Source organism: Ambystoma mexicanum, chromosome 6q (genome assembly GCF_040938575.1).
Source record: "Ambystoma mexicanum isolate Mex_15411 chromosome 6q, UKY_AmexF1_1, whole genome shotgun sequence".
NCBI lineage: Eukaryota > Metazoa > Chordata > Amphibia > Caudata > Ambystomatidae > Ambystoma > Ambystoma mexicanum.
The window spans coordinates 1,666,023,787-1,666,048,372 of NC_090937.1; the positions used below are offsets into that span (position 1 = coordinate 1,666,023,787).

The window sequence follows — 24,586 nt, forward strand, 5'->3', positions numbered from 1 at the left end:
AGCCAAGTCCAAAATCCAGGGAAACAAACCAGAAGCGAAACAAACGCCAAACGCTGCAGAAACAACAGCTGAGAAGCGTTCAGTGGCGTGCTTGGCATCCTTTTGTACTTCCTGCTAATTGTCACGTGAGCGCATGAATAACGCGTGAGTAGGATCACGTGACAGCCTTGTACGGCGGAGATTGTAAGCAGAGGAATCGCGTGACACGGAAAGGGAAAGGCTCCGCCCCATACACGTGACTGTCCTCTACCCGCAATGGAGACCATGGGGGCCTGCCGCCGACACTTTAATTGCCAATGGTGATGCGGCCAGAGCTGCCAACCAGGACCTCCCGGGGTACGCCCATAGTGCGAGCGTACCCCCGTGCTGGAGCATGACGGGAGGCGTGCGGGCAGCCCTGAAAGAAGTAAGCGCACAACAGTTACAAACCCTTCGATCTCTATTGGGTTTACAAGCCATGTTTCTTGGAATAGCAATATGTCCATCTTCCCAAAAAGATAGTCTCTTGTGTCCTTTGCCCTAAATGTGCTGGGGCCCCGCGTGTTCCAGCTCGCCATATGAAGCCCCTTATGACTAAAGCCCCTGAGTACCTAGACCCATGCTTCTTGTGATAGAATATCTGGTAGGGCCGCCAAGGCTTTATCCTGGTCCAGAGCCCCTGGGGCAATCCCCGATTCTCCATTTCCGCTGGGACCCTGTGGACCTCTTCCGTCTCGTTGCAGAGACTCCCCTTGTCTGCTATTGGCTTGGGATAGGCCAACGGGGCAAATGACGGGCAGGCTGTTGAGCACTACTAATCCTTCATGTTCAAGATCTCTAGTAGCCTTTAGAATCACAGACTGTGCTTTTTTTGAGCTCAGCCCTATCTCCACCATAAAAGAGTTGTTCCTATCTGGGAATTTAACATACTCAATGTCATCAGTAGAGAACAGGAAAAGACATTTGACTTTTTTAAATATAGTCAAGATCACAGTTCTGCATAGAAATTTGGGTATAGTTGTTTTCGTTTTGATCTTCAGCCAAAGTTTTGGGATTTCAAAACCGGTTGTAATCTCAGATAGAATAACCGATTCACTTCTCTGGTCCCCCCGGAGCTCACTATTTTTGGGCTCCTCAGGTCCCATCCTGTTTGACTTCCCCAAGCCCGTTCCTATTCCTGGAATGGTTGGATATTTTCCTTCCCCCAGGCTCGTGATCATTGGTCGGGAGATCTCTTTATGGCCGCTCTCTTGCAGCTTCAGATCTTTCTTTTTTACTCTCATGTATATATCGTGCCATTTTTATGCTTAATCCCCCAGTGCTGATATTTCCACTCCTAGTAGGTGTGATTGCTCCTGCCGCATGTCGCTTTTTCTGCAGAAATATTGGGGCAATTTTCACACATTTTTTCCCTTGACCCTCTGCCCCTGATTCATGGAATTATTTGCGTGTAAAACACAGATTTGCATGCCATTTTGCCCGAAAAACCCTGTTTTCGTATGGGGATTTCCAGGCAGAATGGCGTGCAAATCTGCGTTTTACACGCAAATAATTCCATGAATCTGGGGCTCTGTCGTTTCGTCTGTTATTAATTGTGCATCTGTTTGGAGGCCCACACTCACACGTACCACTTTAGTATGGTTATTTTCATCAGCTTCTAAGGCATTTACTGCCCCTATCTGATCATGCGCAAGGCTCTCTGGACTACTGTCCTCTGCTTCTAAACAGTTCTCCAGCTCCTTCCCCTGTGATTTTTTTACTTTTAATTTTCATTCGTTTTCCATAGCACAGTATTCGTTATCTTTGTAAATATTTTTATTTTTAGTTGTTTTTTTTTTTTTAGGGTTTTTTATTGTTTTTTTGCTGTATGGGGACGAGCATCCATTTCAGTTTTCTTGCCCTTCCGTCTTTTCTTTGTCTTTCTTCTCCTCCTGTAGTTTTGATTGCTTGCCTCTGTCCAGTTTGAAGCTCAACCATTTAGGGCTTCTGCCGCCTCTTCTCCCAAAGTTTGCTGATTTTCTTTTGTGATCTCAGCTTGAATGTCTAATGCTTGGGCCGTCTTCATTAGTTCTTCTATTGTCGATTCCGACAGAGGTGTATCGTCGAATGTTTTGGGGTTTACCTCACCAGTATGACTCTCACTTTCCCTCAGTTTTGGCTTATCTCGCCAGAGTCGCATGGCCTCTAGCAACTGGTTTCTCCTGCTCTCTTCCACATTTCCATTTTCAATCAGCAGGGCTCGAAGGAGATCTACATCATTGCTTTGTTTTATTACTTCTTTTTTGACCTCCGTTACTGATGGAGCTGTTGTAACATTAATCACGTTACTGAGACCAACCATGACTGCATCACATTTCACCATTTCATGTGTTAGTTCCAACAGTGTCCCTACTTGGGATTGAACCTCCCCTCTTAACAGTTCAAACACAGAGACCAGGGAGTTTAGAACATAATTCAGAGTGCTTAGGGTTTACCATTTGGGGTTGAGGCTTCAGCTATATCTCTCCCCCTTTCTACAGAGGGGTCTTTGTTATAAGTGTCTTTTTCGATGCATAATTCCCTTTCATCATCTTCATTTCCAGCCATTCTGTTCCCCTGTTCCTCAGGTTCATCCTCTGGTGCTGCCTCTTTCCGCAGATCTTCCAGTGGGATTTCGCTCCATATGCTGCTTTCTGCAGGATGGCCCCAATTCAGGTTTGGGAGTTCAGCCAGTTCATCCATACTTCTACTTCGTCTCTTCCCAAAATATTCCTTAATTTCACTTTGCATATTCCTGGTGGTAACCATATATTCCAAGACTCTTTTCCAGTGGTTTACCTGCTCATCTCGACTTTCCTTCCCTTTGTTCTCTTCTTCAAGCTGCTGCCTTCCACCATGTATTTGTGCCATGTTTGTCAATACATTTTTAGTGGGATTTTCTAATGTACCGCCCGACAGAGGTGTTCCCGTTGTGGTAGAGTGTGCCACTGGTTCCAGGTATGAACCATCCCACTCTGGCACCTTTGTTAGGTCCAATTGGGCTGTGCTTCGTAGCTTCATTTTCGAGTCACTGGGGTTGATCTTGTTTGATTACACCTCCCCTCTGTTTACCAGTCAGGGGGTATTTGCCACCGCCTCTTGGATCCAATGGAACAAACTTCCTTCTCCTTTGATATCCTCTGCTGGGGATGTTTTTATCCCACTGTTTTCCACACAATCTTGGATGTTTCCCTTCTAGAGAGAGGTAGGGCAGCTACCCACCCAGTGGATTGTTTCCTTTGTTGGTCGTACGCGCGGTGCCCCTTTTGCTTCCTGAGCTCTAATTATGGGGCCCAGCGCTCATAAGGCGGCTCCCAGTAATCCCCGGCTATGCTCTGCTTGTGTTTCACACTGAGCTTGCTGGGCTTTCTAAACCCCCCCCCCCCTCCTCTCCGTTCACCACAAATACTTCACTTGGGGATGACTGGCGAAGGCTGCCACAGTTTTCCGCTGCCAGACCATATCACGATCCTACGAGCACTCACTCAGTCACTGGCTCGCCGCTCGAGAGCTCAAAGCGTCCCCTCCAGGCCCTGCCTTTCTTGTCCTCTGTGGAGTGCGGGCAGGGAGGACAGCGGGCCCAGCCCCAGTCCCAAATCGCCTGCTCACAGACTTACCGCACCAAGCTGCTATGGGCTGGATTCTTCAGATTGAGGTGGGGCTTGTTGCTCATGCGCTACTTGTCCTGGGTCCACTTCCCGGCGTGGCACCTCCAAGCCCCGCCAAACACCCAAAACACTTGACCCTCACTCCGATCTCAGGGTGGATAACCTCTGGACTTACCTTGATTGAAGAATGAGTATCTGCATTTTAAAGGCACGCTTCTGTTATTGCCTCGTGCACCGATGTGGCCAAGCACTCGAAATACAGTCAGTAAATATAACCTGCGGCTCCCCAACTGGCCAAACAGCACCGTCTCACCCTTTCGCCTCAGGCTTCCGCCGCAAGGGCGTTGTGGGCGTGCTTATAAGCACAGCTGACTCTTTGCTTCACTGAACTTTCCGGCAGTGACTCCCAATTAAAGGTACCAATGCGCCTTAGAAGCGCAGTAGAACTCTGTGTTGTAATGCAAGTTCTCCAGTGTCAAAAAACCACAAACAGTGCAGATATAACCGGGTACAGCGACCCAGTTGTTTGTGATGTTCCAGGCATGTTCACATCAACTCGCCACAGTCAAACAGCAATGTCTCGCCCTTTCGCCTCAGGCTTTTTCCCTTTATTCATTCAACATTCCATCCATCCCCAAGGTGCGCTCGATGGTTCGGTCCAGGAAGGTTCCCCAAGTAAACACAACATAATGCATAAACACTAAACACGAACTGTGGTGTCTATTGTTTTTTAATTCTATTTTCCCATCAGCGGACAAGCATATAGCCTTCCCAGCCGTCCCATTTGTTGCCACGGGCTACACCATGAAGTCAACGGTGATGTGGTTACATCCTAGGATGTCATCAGGGTAAAATGTCACATGACATAATTTCATGTGGTATCATTGGCTGTGCAGTGTCACTTCCCCTAGCCCTAGCATTTTGGTGAATTGATGTCCCTGCTTAGTTCATTCCTATGTAGCACTCATTCTATCACCCCACACTAGGGCGTTCCATAAAAGGGTGTCCAGAACTGAGAACAAAAGATAGACCTCAAAGCCACAGGCATTCCTGGTCAGGAGGTTGGCTAGGCATGCAGGTATTTTGCCACCAAGGTCACACCAAGGTCACACCCACACAAAAGTGGAGGCGTCTGAATTTACCATTACTCTTACATAAGAGCTGCAATCCCATTGCCCTCTGTGACAAATCTTCAGATGTTGTCCCTTCTTCCCTAGGGGGAGCCCCTTACCATGTGGCCAGGGAGGTGATGCCTCTACCCGATAGTCCTCCTGGGGGTGCTATTCAGCATGAGGATCTCATGGGGAAGGAGGACTGCATTGAGAGTAGTGGTGATCTCGGGAGAATGCAGTATCCCTGCAACCCTCTCACCTTCCCTCAGAACCTCTTCCATTCCCCAATACATAATGCTCCCATCTGTTTTTGCAAGATATCTCAGACAGAAAACACTGGGACGAGGAAGAGCCATGAGTATTGAAGATCACTGACAAGAGCTAAGGTATACACTCTAGTCTTTGAAACAATGTGATTGGTCAATTGTCATTCAAAGGCAGAGTGGGAAGAGAACAATGGTGGCTTCATTCTCAGCGTGGTGCGGACCAAGACCTTGCCAAGGGGCATGCAGACCCACATCAGAGAGAGTGTCCAGGAGAAAAGCAGGCTCGCGGAAGACTTCATGGGGCACAAAGGGAAGTAAAGAGAGAACACCTTCCCGGACAAAGTGATCTAGTGAAGGGGATTTGGGACCTATATCAGCATGGCATACTCCGACCAGTAAAAAGGAGGAACACAAACCTTATAAATGTAAGGGGTACTCACAGGTCTTGGCAGGAGAGTAAACGAAGGCCGTGAACTCAAGAAAAATCAAAACAAGAAAATCCTGTGACTAACCATGGGAAGGGGGTCTGGGACCCATATCAGAAATGCATAGCCCAACCAGTCATAAAGGCGTATACAAACTTTGCAGCTATAATTGATATTCACAGACCTTGGCAGGTGAGTAAAGCAGGGCTGTGGAGCAGAGTGAGATTAAATAAAAAAGTACACTGTGAGCGAACACGTGAACGGGGTCTGGATCCCATGTTGGGGAAAGTGCTCCCTGAACTACATTCGAGAGGAATACAAAGTTGTATGTACGAGTGACACTCTGAGACCTTGGCAGGAGGGTAAACCAAGGCTGTGAGCGCAAATGAAAACAGAGACTTAACTGGGACCTGAAGAACGTGTGTACCCCACTTGGCAGGAGAGTGGGCCAAGAGAAGGGTTACTGGGAACAGGGCCTGGGACCTGCAGCAAGTGAAAGGAACAGTCTTTCCTTGGGAGAGAAAATAAGGCTATTTTACCTTGTTGTAGTACCTAGGAGGCGGGTCTGCTCACAGAAGACAACATTGGATGAAGCTGGAAAGACTGGGGCAAGGGAATCAACCACTTGAGTCTAGTGGATCTTTTCTCTGCTTTACTGCAGCTTTTCTGAACTTTTGTTTTGAACTACGAAACTGGGCCACAGGTCGGCAGCCAAGAGACATTTCCCTCTTCAGCTTTTGTTAAGTTTAGTTTGTGATTAATAGGCTAGGATTTGGACACAGGATGGCAAACTTTACTTTGGACATTCTAACACATATAGTATCATTAGCTGGGTTTGTGGAGAAAGGGATACCCCTCTTAAAGGTAGAGTCTGTTAGGATTTCCTCCAACTACACTGCGTTGTTGTTGTTAATAAAAGTCTTTGCCAATCAACATGCCACCCTTGTGTCCCTCCCTTACACCTACACCCTCACACCTTCCAATTACCTCATAACATCAAGCATGGCATACATCATACTCATGCAACCTCATTCCCCATGCCAACAGAAGGTAATCATTACCCCACTGCGCCCTTCTGTACTGGGGCAGAAAAGACACCATGCTGAGTAGCTCTGGGCTGGCCTTCTCAGTCCACCGCGCCCCAGGGTAAAGCATTTCCCCCATCTTCAGGACCCACACAGGCATGGAGGGGTCCCACACATGGGAAGGATGGCACAGGGAAAGAAACATCCAGTGTCTCATGGCATGGCAAAATTTCTAAACGTTATCATTATTGTCATTATTGTAAGGATTTCTAGTGTGCCAGCTCACACCCTAGTAGCCTCAAAGAGTTCAAACCCTGTCCGAGTTAAGGTGTATTAACCCCTTTTTGCATAGACTTGATTAAAGTTCAGCAGTTAAACACACTGGCCCACATTCACACGCATGAAAAGTGGTTTAGAGACAGGCAGAAATGTGACCACTCATATACAGGTGTAGAACATACATCTATGTTAATGTTAAAGGATATTTATACCGCCCACTATCACCACCAAAGTGGTCCCCTGGCGCTCTGGCGGCTCTGAAAGAGGAAGGGAGGGCGAGTTAGTGGGAGGAAGCTGGAAAAGTGCAAGAGAGCAGTGATGTGCTCTTGGCGGCCTCAGCCCGGTGGGTCCATTGGCTGGGCCTGGGGTGTTTGCGGCTGGTAGTCGTTGTGTACTGTTGTGCAGTGTAGTGAAGTTTGTGCGGTTTGTTGTACTGTAGGTTTGTGGTTGTGTTTGGTTAGGAGTTTGAGAGGTGTATGCAGAGGGGGAAATTGTTTGTGGAATTGGGTAGTTGGCATCTCTATCCTGAATTGGCCTGTTGGGCTAGCGTAGTCTATGCACAATGGCACGCATAGGCGGCCATCTGACAAAGCACTGCCTCTTGTCTCATGGTGAGCAGAGAATACAAGCTCTTTCTGTGGTCCCAGGGCTGTCCCAGCACACAGTCTGTGTGCACAAGAGCGGCGCAGCTGGCCTTTTGTGTCTTTGCCATTCCTAGAGCAGAAGGCTCTGCCTCGAGGACGCCTTACTCTAGGTAGGGCGGGAAAGGGCATACTCTGGCCACAAGATGGACATGAATGGCGAGATGAGACAGTGAAGGAGACATGAAACTAGAGGGAGGAAGCTCGTTCCACACTGTGCCACCTCCAATGGGGCTATCCAGGGACAATGGGCCCTGTTGGCATTAACAATGTTAAAACTGCCAGGCTAAATTACTGTTAATGTCAATCGTATTGGTAATTTACCTCCTGAATTCCCCAAAAAGACATGGGGGAACCCACAGCCACACGGCACCAGTAAGGTCACGTTTTAGAATTTAGGTCTTTGGGACTTCCCAATAAGACTCCAGTGCTCACTTGCACCAGGGCACCTGTCTTTAGGTCTCAGCTGGAACACCTGAGCTATCTCTCGCCTAACCTTCTCTCCATTCCTTCCCAAGGTTTTTCCCACTCCCTCTGCCCTCAAGCAACTGGCAGTCAGACGCTCTTCTGGTATCTGGCTGCTAGTGCCTATGTAATACTAGGAAACCTCTGACTGCCTTCTGTCTGATCCTCTGTACTCTCACCTGGACTGTCCATCTCGTCACTGCCTTCTGTCTGATCCTCTGTACTCTCACCCGGACTGTCCATCTCGTCACCGTCTTCTGTCTGATCCACTGTGCTCTCACCTGGACTGTCCATCTCGTCACCACCTTCTGTCGGATCCTCTGTACTTTCACCTGGACTGTCCATCTCGTCACCGCCTTCAGCCTGATCCTCTGTACTCTCACCTGGACTGTCCATCTCGTCACCGCCTTCTGTCTGATCCTCTGTACTGTCACCTGGACTGTCCACCTCGTCACAACCTTCTGTCTAATCCTCTGTACTCTCACCTGGACTGTCCATCTCGTCACCACCTTCTGTCTGATCCTCATTACTCTCACCTGGACTGTCCATCTCGTCACCGCCTTCTGTCGGATCCTTTGAACTTTCACCTGGACTGGCCACCTCGTCACCGCCTTCTGTCTGATCCTCTGTACTGTCACCTGGACTGTCCACCTCGTCACCGCCTTCTGTCTGATCCTCTGTCCTCTCACCTGGACTGTACATCTCGTCACCGCCTTCTGTCTGATCCTCTGTCCTCTCACCTGGACTGTACATCTCGTCACCGCCTTCTGTCTGATCCTCTGTACTCTCACCTAGACTTTCCATCTCGTCACCGCCTTCTGTCTGATCCTCTGTACTCTCACCTGGACTGTCCATCTCGTCTCCGTCTTCTGTCTGATCCTCATTACTTTTACCTGGTCTGTCCATCTCGTCACCGCCTTCTGTCGGATCCTCTGTACTTTCACCTGGACTGTCCATCTCGTCACCGCCTTCTATCTGATCCTCTGTCCTCTCACCTGGACTGTCCATCTCGTCACCGCCTTCTGTCTGATCCTCTTTACCCTCACCTGGACTGTCCATCTCGTCACTGCCTTCTGTCTGATCCACTGTGCTCTCACCTGGACTGTCCATCACGTCACCGCCTTCTGCCTGATCCTCTATACTCTCACCTGGACTGTCCATCTCGTCGCCGCCTTCTGTCTTTTCCTCTGTACTCTCACCTGGACTGTCCATCTCGTCGCCGCCTTCTGTCTGATCCTCTTTACTCTCACCTGGACTGTCTACCTCGTTGCCGCCTTCTGTCTGATCCTCTTTACTCTCACCTGGACTGTCTACCTCGTCGCCGCCTTCTGCCTGATCCTCTGTACTCTCACCTGGACTGTCTATCTCGTCGCCGCCTTCTGTCTGATCCTCTTTACTCTCACCTGGACTTTCTACCTCGTCGCCGCCTTCTGCCTGATCCTCTGTACTCTCACCTGGACTGTGCATCTCGTCACCGCCTTCTGTCGGATCCTCTGTACTTTCACCTGGACTGTCCATCTCGTCACCGCCTTCTGTCGGATCCTCTGTACTCTCACCTGGACTGTCCATCTCGTCACCGCCTTTTGTCGGATCCTCTGTACTCTCACCTGGACTGTCCATCTCGTCACCGCCTTCTGTCTCATCCTCTGTACTCTCACCTGGACTGTCCATCTCGTCACCGCCTTCTGTCAGATCCTCTGTACTCTCACCTGGACTGTCTACCTCGTCACCGCCTTCTGTCTGATCCTCTGTACTGTCATCCGGACTGTCCACCACGTCTATACCCACGGTGACTTTGTCTCTTCCGTTTCTCCCGCCCCTTTTTACCTTCTTTTCTAGCGGCCTTTTTACCTTCTTCTCTCTCTCCGTCCTTCCACTCCCCAACATATTCCCTGTTCTTAACTTTCTCTGCATACTCCTGATTTTGTTGATGTTCATGTCCTGCAACGTGTTGTCCTGCTTGATCTCTTCTCCCATCACCCTCGTGTCTCCTGCCTTCGTGGTGTCCTCTCTCCTCTTGCTGCCTCAGCTCTTTAGGTACTTCCTCTCCCTTTCCACCTGCGCGCCTTCTTGCCTTGCCACTCACTCCGCCGTCCCAAACCCCCGCACTCGCACTCACCGTGGCTTTCCCTGCAGCCTCCCTCCTCCCCGGGCTGGCCACTGCTCTACCTCCTGCCCCTGTGATTGGCAATTGATAAATGCCCGCCATGAATTGCGCCTGTGGCAGTCAAGCCGATTCTAAGTGTCCTCGCCTGCACGTTCAGCCTCGTGGGCTGGGCCTCTATCCAGCCGTGGGTGGCAGAGGTCCGGTCCCCACATCACGTGGCGAAGCGAATGGTGGGGGCACTCCGCCATGCACACACTCTCGGAGCCACAGCGAGTCTCTGCTGATCCCCACTCGGAAGTTTCATTGGACTTGACTGGTGCCAGTGCCACCTCAACTCGAGAGCAACTCGCGAGCAGGTGGTTGGTGTGCCTCAGACAGAGTGGCTACCTACCCACCTTTGTCAGAGTGTGGAGGTGGGTAACGAGGGCCCAATCGGAAGTTTTAGCTGCAGAGGTGGTACCAGAGACCTTCCCAACAGGGCACTGGCGGATGCAACACAGTACTGCAGCGCCGTCTGTGCTCTATTAGAAAGGCCCACCTGCAATGGTGGCACCAGAGACACACTGGCAGAGTACGGCGGCAGGGACAGTGCCCACTCAGTATTTTTCCCATACCATGGTGGCACCCAGGGGCACTAGCAGAATGACGGCTGGCACAGTGAGCTAGTAGACGGTTTAAACCACATGGATGACACCCACAGAGATTGTTAGCGTATGGTGGCAGGTACAGTGCCCTAGAAAAAAGTGTGACTTTGCCGCTCCGGCACAAGGCCCAACTTACAATGGCAACGCCCAGAGGCAATGACAGTGCATATCAGCAGGCACAGAGCTCTGTCACAAGGCCCAACTTACAATGGCAACGCCCAGAGGCAATGACAGTGCATATCAGCAGGCACAGAGCTCTGTCACAAGAGCCAACTTACACTGGCAACGGCGAGAGGCAATGACAGTGCATAGCAGCAGGCACAGAGCTCTGTCACAAGGCCCAACTTACACTGGCAACGGAGGCAATGACAGTGTATAGCAGCAGGCACAGAGCTCTGTCACAAGGGACAACTTACACTGGCAACGCCCAGAGGCAATGACAGTGCATAGCAGCAGGCACAGAGCTCTGTCACAAGGGTCAACTTACACTGCCAATGCCCAGAGGCAATGACAGTGCATAGCAGCAGGCACAGAGCTCTGTCACAAGGGTCAACTTACACTGGCAACGCCCAGAGGCAATGACAGTGCATAGCAGCAGGCACAGAGCTCTGTCACAAGGGCCAATTTACACTGGCAACGCCCAGAGGCAATGACAGTGCATAGCAGCAGGCACAGAGCTCTGTCACAAGGGCCAACTTACACTGGCAACGCCCAGAGGCAATGACAGTGCACAGCAGCAGGCACAGAGCTCTGTCACAAGGACCAACTTACACTGGCAACGCCCAGAGGCAATGATAGTGCATAGCAGCAGGCACAGAGCTCTGTCACAAGGGTCAACTTACACTGGCAATAGCCAGAGGCAATGGCAGTGCACGGCAGCAGGCACAGAGCTGTCACAAGGGCCAACTTACACAGGCATCACCCTGAGGCAATGACAGTGCATGGCAGCAGGCACAGAGCTCTGTCGCAAGGGTCAACTTACACTGGCTTCGACCACAGGCAATGGCAGTGCATGGCAGCAGGCACAGAGCTCTGTCACAAGGGTCAACATACACTGGCAACGGCCAGAGGCAATGGCAGTACACGGCAGCAGGCACATAGCTCTTTCACAAGGGTCAACTTACACTGGCAACGGCCAGAGGCAATGGGCGTGCACTGCTGCACGGGGGAGGAGGGAGCACTTTATTTGCATGAGGAGGGAGGCGAGAGGCTCCCAGCGTTGAAGTCAGAGCATGCCAGGCGTTAGGATGTGGCCTCGGTGGTGGAAACCTTAGTCTATAATTAGTGGTGGGAGTCCTGTGGCTATATTGCCATATCTCAGCGGAGCCCAGAGAATCGGCCTTTGTTTCTAAATCCTTACCCGCCCCCACGCCCAGAATTCAGCATTTGTGGTTGCTTCCTGGCCTGCAGGGGCATCTTCTCAACTCTGGTGGCCCTGTACTTGCAGCCAGGGCTCCATAAAAACTTTAGGTAAGAGGAGGTTACGTCCCATTTTGGAAAGTTTTGTACAAATGTAGTTCACATTTCTGAGTGGTGCATTTTTTCCTAATTAAAATATATATTTCACTTGAAAAAATAGGCATGTTCTCATAGTTTAAACACTTTGGGCGGTGATTTTGCTTATCCCCGTTAATACTTGGACTGGGGACTCATACACATTCAGATTGTCTCATTCGAACATCAAGTGTTCCCGGGTTAGAACAAAACCGTTATTAATCCGGATTGTGAATACCTCCACCACGCATCAGTCCTATTGTGACTACCTCCGCCACGTGTGAGTCCTATAGAAGCTGCCTGCTTTGTTCTGGTGCTAAAAAGCAGGCTGACTCCATAAGACTCCATAGCACCTATGCCAGCATCGAACTCACAAGCGGTCAGAGATGCTGCACTATAATCAGCTTCAAACTCGCATGCAGCCAGAAATGCATCTCCAAAATCAGCATCAAACTAGAATGCGGTCAGAGAAGCTTCACCAAAATCAGCAGCAAACTTGCATGGTCAGAAATGCACCTCCAAAATCAGCATCAAACTCGAATGTGGTCGGAGATGCTCCACCAAAATCAGCATCAAACTCGCATGTGGTCAGAAATGCACCTCCAAAATCAGCATCATACTCGAATGTGGTCAGAGATGCTGCAGAAAAATCAACATCAAACATGCATGTGGTCAGAGAGGCTTTACCAAAATCAGCAGCAAACTTGCATGCAGTCAGAAATGTACCTCCAATCAGCAGCAAAATCGCATCTGGTCAGAGATGCTGCAGCAAAATTAGCAGCAAACTCGCATGGGGTAGAGATGTTCCACCACAATCAGCATCAAACTTGTATGCAGTCATTGATGCAGCAGCAAAGTAGGCAGAAAACTCGCATGTGGTCAGAGATGGTGCAGCAAAATCAGCATCGAACACGCATGCGGTCAGCGATCCTTCACCAAAATCAGCAGCAAACTTGCATGTGGTCACATATGCTCCACCAAAATCACCATAGAACTTGCATGCGGTTAGAGATGCTCCACCAAAATCAGAAGCACACTCATATATGGTCAATGATGCTTCACCAAAATCAGCATGGAACCTTCTCCTCTTGTCACCTTTCCTTGTTGGTGTGGTAGTATGACTGGCGTGGCGCTGTGAGCGCCTTGCTGGTGTGCTCGGCACCAATCCCTCAGTTGGGGTAACCGACACAGAACAGCCCGGTTCACCGCCCCGGAGATGCTGCATGGTGTGGGTAATGGCTCTGAACAAGGACTCATTTGGTGGCATACATATGCGATGCCAAATCCAGCAACCGTTGGCTCATGAGGGTGTTGCTTGATGTGGTCAGCAGCACAGCGACACAGATGGTCGAGGGCAGTGTCCGTCCACCCTGCACCGCATCCTGCATAGCCTGTCAGTGGCCTATTTGCTTTTGAGCAATCCTCTGCATTGCCTCCTGGCGAAGCACAATATGGGAAAGCCTATTCCAGATGGAATCGAAGGTGTGATGTCGCACTGACCTGGGAGACCGATGGAGGTGCTTTCTCTTGATGCCAGATGCGTGGACTGCATGCACCTTATCATCCTCAGGTAAGGATTGTTGTTTCCTGTGGATGATGCTAATAGAGGGCACAGCCAGCTGACAAAGGTTGAGGGTGTAGAGTGCGTGGGCGAGATGCTGGCAGGAGAATTCTTGGGACATCTGCCTCACAGGGGCAGATGGTGAGGTGCCTGTATGGTGTCTGCATTTGGGTGGGTGGGTTGCACCCCACACTCACCAGCAGTATTGGAATGTGGCTTGGTGGTCCTGCAGGTTACGACATGTCTGGAGTTGGGTCCACAACCATGGCAGGTGTGCCTGTGCTCCCAGAGGTGCCAGCAGCAGCGCTCTTTGACAGCAAGGTCCTGGAGGTCTCTTTCTGGGCAATTGCCATCCTAGGTGCCATCATGGGGTCCTGGGTGACGTCTGTTTCTGTTGGGAGACAGGAGACTGCACTATTAGCCTTGTTGGAATGTTGTGGGATGTGCTCTCATGAAGTGTACTATGGGGTCCAAGGGTGCTACGGCCCCATGGGGGCCTGCCTCATGAGGTACATAATATGATTGATTATTGGCTTGATGTTTGGGTGTGAATGTAAACTGTCGGGAATGTGTGCGATGCCTGGACTGTGATGCCATGTGCTTCACAGTTGTGAAAGGTAATGGGTGCCTATGTAGGGCTGGCCCACTGTTGCTTGTGTATCCTGTACCTGTCAGCTGAAGGGATCCCTGCTAGAAATGTTGGTGTGAGTGCGATATCAGGTGGGACACACTCTTCATGGAGACCTTCCATCTACTGATATGTTGCACTTGTTGTCAGTGTGACCTGGACATCTACAGCGGAGCATTTGTGCCATGCGGTAAGCGCGTGTCAGCTATTTGGAAGAGGTGTTCTTGCGTGGGTGTTCTTACGTGGGTGTTCTGCGTGATTGCAATGTGTCAGGTGATTGGGTGACTGTCCATGATACTTGCTGTTCCATGGTAATTGAATATGTTCTACATGAGGGCCTCCTCTTTCTCCATGTTGAGTCTTTTAGGTAGTTCACATCTACCATGCCTCCTAATGTGCAGTCCTGAGGTGTTATATTCATTGCTTGTGTATTGTCTGGATAAATATGGGCTTGGTAACTGAAATTATGTATGTTGACATTCTATTGGTGTTGTTGATCAGTGGGCCCATGATTCACTCATGTACTTACCAGGGTCTTCCTGGCTGCTGGCTACCACCTCCAAGCCTACCATGTGGAAGAGGCTGCTCACGTCTCCTTCCAGAGTGTGAGCAGCAGCTGGGAAACAGTTCCTCCACCAGTGGCTGACGTCTACCGAAAAGATGAAGGTATGGGGGGAGAGTTGAGATGGTTCTGAGCAGAGGAGGGTGAAGAGAGAAGTAGAAGAGAAAGGAAGATGTAGCATGAGAAGCCCATGGCGAGGGTAAAGCTGAGAAGAAGCAATTAATGGGTACTTACAGAAATGTAGCAGGACGCAGCAAATCAAAGCTCATAGGCAAAGAGGCTGGTCAAGAGCTGGTCTTCACCCTGCACTGTTCTGCTCTAAACTGGGACGCCCCTGTCTGGACGCCCTTAGGGAGTGTAAATATGCAATTACAACACCCCAAAATGTGTGCACAAGTATAAATTGAGAAAACTCTTTTAGCAAGGTGTTGCGCCCCTGGCAGTGACATGGCTGTGACATAGTTTTGTGGTCTGACATTATGTTTAGGGTAGATGTAGTTTCGCCACACTTCAGAGAGTTTTCAGATTGGTTGTTGCACAGTAAAACAAACATGTAGCAAGGTATTCCTTTCATTTCTATCACACCGATATTATTGGATACAGTCATTTTGTATTTGTATTTTGTATATTTATATAGCGCACCAAGCCCAAGGGCATCCAGGCGCATTCTTGAGGTTACACGGTAAGTTACAAGTTACACAATACAGATGCAGGTTACATGGAAAGTTACAAGTTACACAATACAGATGCAGGTTATATGGAAAGTTACAAGTTACACAATACAGATGCATTTTGTAGTAGTTAATCCAGATCTTCATAGAAGATTAATTCAAAAGCAGCAGAAGCAATGACATGCACAGAAGGTATATAAAGAATACACTACAGTGACGATAAATACAAAAGATAAATGCAGAATATATAGGCATACTAGGAAGTGCAATGCAATGAGAACAGAGCTCTAGATTTCCAATAGGCAAAGCATTCATTTGTTAGGAGAAGGGAAGGGACCATATGTATCAAGGGAGCAATTCTGCGGGTACTTGTAGGGCAGCTAAAGTGCTTCTCTGGCAAGGCCAGGTATGTGCAAGGCAGTCGGGAGGGTATAATGTCTTATGGTGTCTCCTGAGAGAAGAGTCAAGATTTTACTTTTTTGCTGAAGCAGAAGTATGATGGTTCTGATCTTAGGTCTGTAGGCAGGGTGTTCCATGATTTAGCAGCTAGCACAGAGAAACTTCTACCCTGCCTCCACTTTCTGTAACTTGAACCTAGGGATCTTGAGGCGGTGAAGGTGTGTGGACCTAGTTGGTCGGTCTGAGATATTTCTAAAGAATTTTTTGGCCAGGTATTTAGGAGCTGAGCTGTAGAGACATTTGTGCGTGAGTGCCAAGGTTTTGTAGGTGATTCTGTTATTGATTGATAGCCAGTGTGCATTACATCTCACTGTGGAAATGTGGTGGGTTTTGGGGCTATTCATCGCAGCTTTAAGCCCATTGTTTTGGAGTATTCGCATTTTTTTAGGTTACGTTGATTGGTTCCTAGGTACAAGGCATTACAATAGTCTAATTGTAGGACCCAGGAAGGGTCTTCAGGCATTGATTAGTTTACAAGTATAGGCTGTGGCAGAAGCTGTTACATTGACTTGTTTCTTCAAAGTCAGTGAGGATTCAAGGTAGATACTAAGTATTTTCACATCATTGGATACATGTTATTACCATCTATGTTATAGGTGTTGAATTGTCTGTCTAATTTGTTAAGTTTGGTTTTAGATCCGATGAGTAGTAACTCTGTTTTATCATCATTCAGGCAGAGGCCATGTGTGGCCATCCATGCCCGAAGGATTAGGTAGAAGGAATTAAGAAGTTTAGAGTCAGTATCGTAATCGCCAGGGATAGGGATGAGGATTTGGGTGTCGTCTGCATAATTAGTGTAGGTGACACCCAAATGGTCTAGATCATCCAAGAGGGGCTTCATGAAAATGTTGTAACGCGTAGGAGAGACGCAGGAGCCCTGAGGTACGCCGCATGTAACTGGTCCAGGCTCGGCCGAAGCAATTGCAGCGAACACTCTCATTGTTCTGGCGTCTAGGAATGATTGTATCCACTTTGTACCTTCATCTGAAAAGTAAGCTGTTGATGAGAGGTGCTTGCATAGGATATCGTGATTGACTAAATCAAAGGTGGCTGAGATGTCTAGAAGCAGAAGGAGGGCTAAGTCACCTTTATCTCTTATGTTATCCATCTGTGTTTTTTAGAGCTATTAGGGCCGTTTCAGTGCCATGTCTAGGTCTGAAGCCAGATTGTCATAGGCCGAGAATTTTGTTTATTTCAAGATGTTCCTGTATCTGGAGGTAGGCTGCCCTGTCTAGATTTTTTTTAGAAAGGAACAGTACTGTAGTAATGGTCTGTAATTGGTTGGGATGTTAGGGTCTACACTGGGCTTTGTTTTTAAAGTGGGAGTACCCACACCTCCTTCAGGTTGGTTGGGACCGTGCTATTTTCGGATGATGAGTTTATTAGTGTTGTTATAAAGGGTGCAAAGTCCTTCACTACCTCTTTGACGATAGTTGCGGGACAGATGTCCCACTGGCACCTTGACGGGTTGAGGCTCGTGATTATGCCCTCTGCTTCTTTAATAGAGAGAGAGGGGAGAATGTGAAGAGGTTACATGATTTCAGAGTTGTCTGAGGCTTAAGTAAGTGAGCGTCAGAACTGAGGCTGTGTTTTTTAGATTCGATTTTAGTTTGAAGGAGCGCTATTTTGTCTAGCAATGCTTTTTGTATGTTGGTACACCAATGAGTATCTTGGTGCATGAGACTGAAGGTGGAGAAGGTGATTATATCTCTCTAAGAATACTAAAAAGTTCTTTCATATTTGATTTAGCTTTGAGTGTTCTGTCATTATAGATGTCACTTTTGATTAGGTGAATGGCTGATTTATAACTCTTAGAGGCTCTTTGAAATTCTTCTTTGTTGGGAGCTCAGGGGTGATTCTTCCAGGAAGTCTCTGCACTTCTTTTGTTATTGCATAAGGTTCAAAGGTGAGGGGTGAACCAAGAGTTTAAATGAGCATGTGGCTTTGCTTTGTGCATTTTCAGAGGCGCTACGGAATTGATGGCTTGAAGTAGGGTACTGTTGTAGAGCTCAACTAGGGCTGCTGGGTCCGTGTTAAGGTTTGAGTGTTTGGTGATGGGATGTATTAGAGGGCGTAGATTCTCCACTGTTATGTTTCGATTGTTTCTGGTGAGTGCTGGTGGTTCCCGTGAGTTGCAGTGGTTAGGACGTTTATTGATTTGTATAGTGAAAGATATGAAGTGGTGGTCAGACCAAGCACAAGGGGCGTTGGTAAGAATGTTAGTGATGCAATTCATGTCTGTGATCCAGTCTAGAAGTCTCCCTTTATTATGGGCCGGCTCAGTAATGCGATGTGTGAAACCTAATTCTGAGATAGTATTGGCAAGGGCTGTGGCGTTGTCGTCATTAGGGTCAAGGAGGCCTACATTGAAGTCTCCTAGTAGCATGATTTGAGATCCTGGTTTGGAGGTAGCCGTAAGGAGTAGTGAGATATCTTCCTCAAATGTGGATATAGGTCTAGGTGGTCTATAAATGAGGAGGGTGGTCAGCGTGCGAGATGCCATGAGGGGTAATTTGACAGTCAATAGTTCTCCTGAGGAGAAAAGTAGGTTGGGTAAGGCTCTTATACCAAGTTGTGTCTTGGCTATAAAGGCACCGCCACTGCCTCTAGATGAATCCCTGTTTAGTCTTATAATGGTGTAATTGTTAGGAATGGCTAGTGAGAGTGCTGACTGCCGCAGCGTGGAGCCATGTCTCAGTCATGGCTAGGAAGTCAAGCTCATTTGATGTTATGAGGTCGGCAATGTCAAGCGCATGTGCAGTCAAGGATCTAGCATTAATAAGGGCTCCCTTGATAAAGGCAGTGCTGCTCTCTGGATTACTCTTCCTAGGTGTGTATCTTGTAGGTAGGGAAGAGGCATTGTTAACTCTGCTCTTCACTGGATAGGCTGTTTGTAACCTTGAGTACAACAATGTGTTATTATCTTTGTTTTTTCGGTTAAGTAGCGTAGGGCAGGTTTTTTTAAGCCTAGATCCTAACCTCATGTTCCTAATTGTTGTCGGGCAGGGTTGGTTTGGAGTTGGTCTGGTGGCATATAGCTGTATCCATTGGAGTGGTGTGAGTGGGCAAGTGTTGCTGTCACAGGTGGTTGGTCTGGTGCAATTGTGTTTAGGTGCCTCTAGGTGGAACCAGGGCAGGAAATTCATAGGAGTAATGGTCTCAGAATGTGGTAGTTTTAGGGACATCGATGGGGGAGTACTTTTTTGTAGGCATGGGATTGTAGTCAGTGGTCAGCTGATTACACTCGCATTATCAGATACTGTTAGTACTTCAGGTGTCATTATAGAGAGTAGGGGTAGGTGGGGGGTTTTCCGCTCGCAAATTCTTTTAAAATAATGGGTTAAAATATTGCATTTTAGAGCATACTTTAAAATAAAAATGGGTAAAAAGCTAATTAGTCTGCAAGTGGCGCTGGGGGGCCAATGGGGGAAAGCGTGGTATTTTTAACTGGACATAGACGAATTATAAAAGACACGGCGAGGAACCTATCACTGTTCATCTCTGATCTCATCAACGCGTCATTCACAACAGGTACCCTCCCAAGTAATTTTAAACAATCATGGGTTCTGCCCCTCCTGAAGAAAGAAACACTGGACCCTGCTATACCCACAAACTATAGGCCAATTACAACGGTGCCATTCCTCCTAAAGATACTAGACAGGGTGGCATACCTTCAGATTCAGAACTTCCTGGAGAAAAACCAATTCCTCGGCACCCGGCAATCTGGTTCCAGACCACAGCATGGGACCGAAACTGCACTCATAGACCTTAAGGCCCAGGTTGACGAGCTGAGAGATCGGGGGAAATGTGCCGTACTGCTTCTCCTAGATCTCTCAGCAGCGTTTAACCTGGTGGACCATAATGTCCTCTGCAACCACCTAGAGTCAGCAGCGCACTTCTCGCAACAAGCTATAGCTTGGATTCAGTCTTTCTTAAGTGAAAGATCTAAGGGAGTGTTCTCCACATCAGAAGCAGCTGATCCCATTCCTATCACATGCAGTGTTCCCCAGGGATCGTGCGTCTCCCCCACTATGTATAATATTTTTACCAAGCCCCTCTTTGATGATCTGGATTGTCTCGGTGTCACCTACACTAACTATGCAGATAAAACCCAGATTCTCATCCCACTTACAGGGGATTACAATCAAGATTTGGCCTTGGTGGATAGGAAATACCTCATCATCCAGGCATGGATGGCACTCCATGGTCTATGCCTGAATGATGACAAAACGGAGCTCATCATCCTCGGGACCACACCCAACATTAACAAACTCGGCCAATACCATACTTCATTTGATATAGATGGCAATACGATCAATGTTGCTAAGGAGGTAAAAACCTTGATGCCAGCCTTTCTCTGACTAAACAAGTGAATGCAATGGCATCATCAGCAGCCTATACATGTAAACTGATCAGGTCTGCTAAACCCTTCCTCTCAACAAGTAGTTACACCACATTGGCTAGAGCACTTGTGTTGTCTAAATGTGACTACTGCAACGCCTTATATATCGAATCCAGCAAACAAATCACTAAGAACATTCCAATACTCCAAAACAATGCCTTGAGAGCAGCGTTAGAAATGACCAAAAGAGACCATTATATCTACAGCAAGGAAACAATATAATTGGCTTTCCACCATCAATAAAATTAGACTCAAAACTGCCTCACTAAATTTCAAGTGCCTCAATAATGCAGCACCTCGTTACTTGACAGAGAGGTTCAATAGAAGATTAACACTCCGACCTACCAGAGCAGCCTATACCAACTGTCTGACAGTCCTCTCCTTCAAACTAGTGACTATTGGTGGTAATAGCTTCCCTGTCAAAGCTGCCCAACTCTGGAATTCCCTTCCACCTTTCCTTAGGGCGGACCAAACGTACCCACACTTCAGACGAAACATTATCAACTGGTTCAAAACCAATGATATCTAAGCCCAAACGTGCCACACCTGCTCTAACTCTCCTCGCAATGTAAAGTCTATTGTATAATGTGTCTCATCCATGTATATTTGTACAATATTATCTTTGTATATTTGTGTACTATTTCTGCAATGCTGTAAATTATGTTATATTTTCTCTGTATCTCGCAACTATGTAAGCTGAAAATGTCCGTGTCCTCGCGCCCTGATACCCCTGGGTCTGGTGCGCGCTACAAATAAACAAACAAACAAAACAAAAAGATAGATATCCAGTAAGAAATATACCATCCCTGTCCCCTGGGCTCCACAGAGCCTCAGAAGGAGAGCTTAGTTTGGCAGGTGGGTAGGGGTATTGTGCAACAAAGCCATTTTTAAAATGCCTTTGTTGCACAACCCTCCCTCTCCCCTCCATCCCCCGCTCGCCAAAATCAGCTCAACGGACCAAAACAAATACACATACACATTCACACAGCAATCACTCTATCATTCATACGAGCACCCATCACCATATACTCACTCATAACACAAGCATACATGCATCCATACACATATTTAAATAAAAAATAAATGAACATAAACGTACCTTCTGCAGGGGCCTGCACGTGGGTGCTGAAATGCTCTGCTGAAGGTTGCTCTGTCTGTGTGTGCGAGGAGGCGCAGGAGCTCCCCATTGCACACACAGACATGCAGTGCCCCAGCCAGCATTTCCAATTAGCTATGCAAGGCTGGCGAAGCAAAACACAACCAGCGTTGCATGGATCAATGAGCATGTGCGGCTGGGGACTTTAACTGTCAAAGGGAAACACTGTTTCGCTTTGACAGTTCAGCCAGCCCAGGAACACTCCCTCGGCTGGAAAAAGCAGCTGAGCGAGTGCTCAGTGTTTCACTGGGCTGGCTCCTCCATAATGGGTGAGGGGGCCACTGGGTGGACGCCCACTTACCCATTATGGATGAGCTGCCAGGCTCGGACTGGCCTATAGGGCAATAGGGCGATGCCCGTATCAAAAATGCAAAATGCTAGTGTAGGCCAGTCAAAATGGGCGACTTTTTTGGCCAATGTGGGCCTGTTTGGTGAGTTACTTCACTATGCAGCTAGTTGTTTTGGTAATTGGTGCTGAATAAATATTCTTTAAATATCACAATTTGCTTACATTTGACCAAAAAACACCTTGGGTTCTATTCAAACAGTGTGTGACTAAAGAAATGAATATCCATTTGCAACTGCGGGCCACTTTTTCATTGGTGCCTGAGACAGTTTTATGGTCCAGTCTGACCCTGTGAGCCACCCCGCCCATTTCCTCCAATCTGGAAAAAAAAAAGAAAAATAATAAAAAAAAAAAAAAATATATATATATATATATATATATATATATAATTTCTTTTATTGCTTTTTACATTTTTGCTGGGGGGGAAGGCACCTCACAGTTTGAAGATCTCTGCATGAACCGATCTGGACCTGAGAGGGTCCTGGGTAATTCAAGCTTTTTGGGTGACTGTGTTAATCATTTAACTTATGCCTACTCGGAGATGAGCAACTCTTTGCGCACGCTTTTTGATCTAAGAGCAAAAGAGGCCACATAGATGGACACATGTTTGAATATAATTGGCTCATTGACACATATTGTCATACGGACAGTGCTACTTCTAGGCACCTCTACTACCAACCTCAATACATTGCAGCTGATACAAAATAAAGTTTTGAGTGCTGCCCTCGGAATAAGAAAATCGAATCATATATCCAAAACCAGAAGAGAGCAGCATCGGCTACCCATCAAAGCCAGAATCATCTTCAAAACATTGTGCATCACCTCCAAATGCCCCCATGAAAATGCTCCCATCTACCTAAATTAGGTAATTTCCAGAAAAACAAATACCAGACCCTTAAGATCTAATAACCAGTCACTATTGGTATAACCACGCTTTAATATGACTAGAGCAGGCGGCACTAGCTTCCAACACCTAGCCCCTAAACACTGGAATTCTCTTCCCCTCACCATCAAAAATGATGAAACCCTTTTGGGTTTTAAAAAGCTGCTCTAATAACACGGCTGAATTCTGCAAGATGGCCAATCCTTCTCCAGTCTCCACCTCTCCTGTTCCCTCCCAGGCCCTCTGTATGGCTTTTGGTTTTTTGCTTCACCACTAAAACTCAGGACATCCTGTCCTCTCCCCTCTTCCTCTCCCTTTACCTCTCTTGGCCTCCCTCTGGCTACCTCTCCCTCTCCTCCTCCTTTCTCCTCTTTTTCCCCGACCACTCCTGATGAGGTTTCTAGACAAGTCTGATCTATGAAAGTGTCATCTAAGCAGGTGCACCCCTGCTCCAGAACCATTAAGGACCACGTTGACTGCTCGCTCCAGCCTTGGCCGATATCTGCAATCACTCTTTTGCTACTGGAACTTTGCCCTCAAGCACTCCCTTGTGCACCCCCAGTGTATGAAGAAAAACCTTTGATATGTTGGTTATTCATTCAAAATGTATTACTACTGTACACAGTTCAAAACTGTTTATTACTGAAAAAGCCTTCTGCCGATCCTTCCTGTCCGGCAAACTACTGCCCGATCTCTATCACTCCTTTCTTGGGCAAACTCCTGGAAAAGCTGGCCATCTCCCAGCTTACTCTCCACACTCAATCTGTGGGTTGTCTCTGTGACCATCAGTCTGGCTTCAGAGGCTGCTCTCCTGAACACCTTTGCAGATCTGCTCACTAATCTCGATTCTAGCATTCCTCTGTCCTCATCCTCCTGGATCTTTCCTCTGCTTTCGGCACTGTCAATCATGCCATCTTGATCAATCATCTCGGTGAGAACCTGGGCATCACGGATCAGGCCCTGGTTTGGTTGACCTCCTTCCTCCTGGACCGACCCTCCCAGGTCCAACTTGGGTCCTTTCTCTCCACCACCTCTCTCTCCACTTGTGGTTTTCCCCAGGGCTCTAATCTCTCAACCTGGCTCTTCATTGTCTACCTGGTCCATTTAGCCCACCTTATGTATACCTTCTCCTCTAACTTTCATTATTATGCGGATGAAACTGAGCTCTCCTTCAGGCTACCCTCAGCGTCCTCTCCTCTCTTGCTCATTCCTGACTGTCTCAGGATTGGTGTGTCTCCGACGACCTCTGCCTAAATACCAGTAAGACTGAGATCCTTCTCATTGGGACCCCTGCTCTCGCTTTCCCTCTCTCACTCTGGTTGACCACCTTGGGCCCTCTTCCTTTGCCTTCCTGTGAGGCTAAAAACCTTGGTGTCATCTTTGACTCCACTCTCTCCTTCTCTCCTCACATCACGGACCTTGCCAAGACGTCACATCCCACTACCAGCTGCACCTCCTCAGAGGTATTCTTCCTTTCCTCACTTTCCCCCAGAAGCTCACTGTCTCCAGAGCTCTGGTTCTCTCTAGGCTGGAATACTGCAAAAGCCTCTTTCTCAATCTGCCTTCCTCTCCTCTCCGCCCTCTGCAACTAATCCAGAACAGGACTGCGAGTCTTGTCCTTGACCTCAAGGCCAGGGACCGTATCTCTCCGGCCCTGAAATCTCTCAACTGGCTCCCGGTGGCAGCAAGGATCAAGTTCAAGACCCTCTGCATCGTCCACAAGGCTGTCTGTGGCCGGGGGCTGCACTACATCCAACTCTCTCTTCCTAATCACCTTCCTTCTCGATGCCTTTGCTCAGCTACCTCAAACTCTCTGAGGGTCATAAGCTTCTCCAGGCCGAGAGTGGGGGATAGA

At 48.0% G+C, this 24,586-nt stretch overlaps 2 protein-coding genes across 2 annotated transcripts in view; one reads left to right on the forward strand and one right to left on the reverse strand.

The window, feature by feature from the left end:
• Positions 1-24,586, forward strand: part of M1AP (meiosis 1 associated protein) — a 568,197-nt gene that overhangs the window by 10,935 nt on the left and 532,676 nt on the right. The window lies entirely within an intron of this gene.
• On the reverse strand, positions 8,284-9,795 carry LOC138515425 (uncharacterized protein DDB_G0290685-like). The gene has a single exon (XM_069630270.1). It carries the CDS (start codon positions 9,793-9,795, stop codon positions 8,284-8,286), a length of 1,512 nt encoding a protein of 503 aa, XP_069486371.1.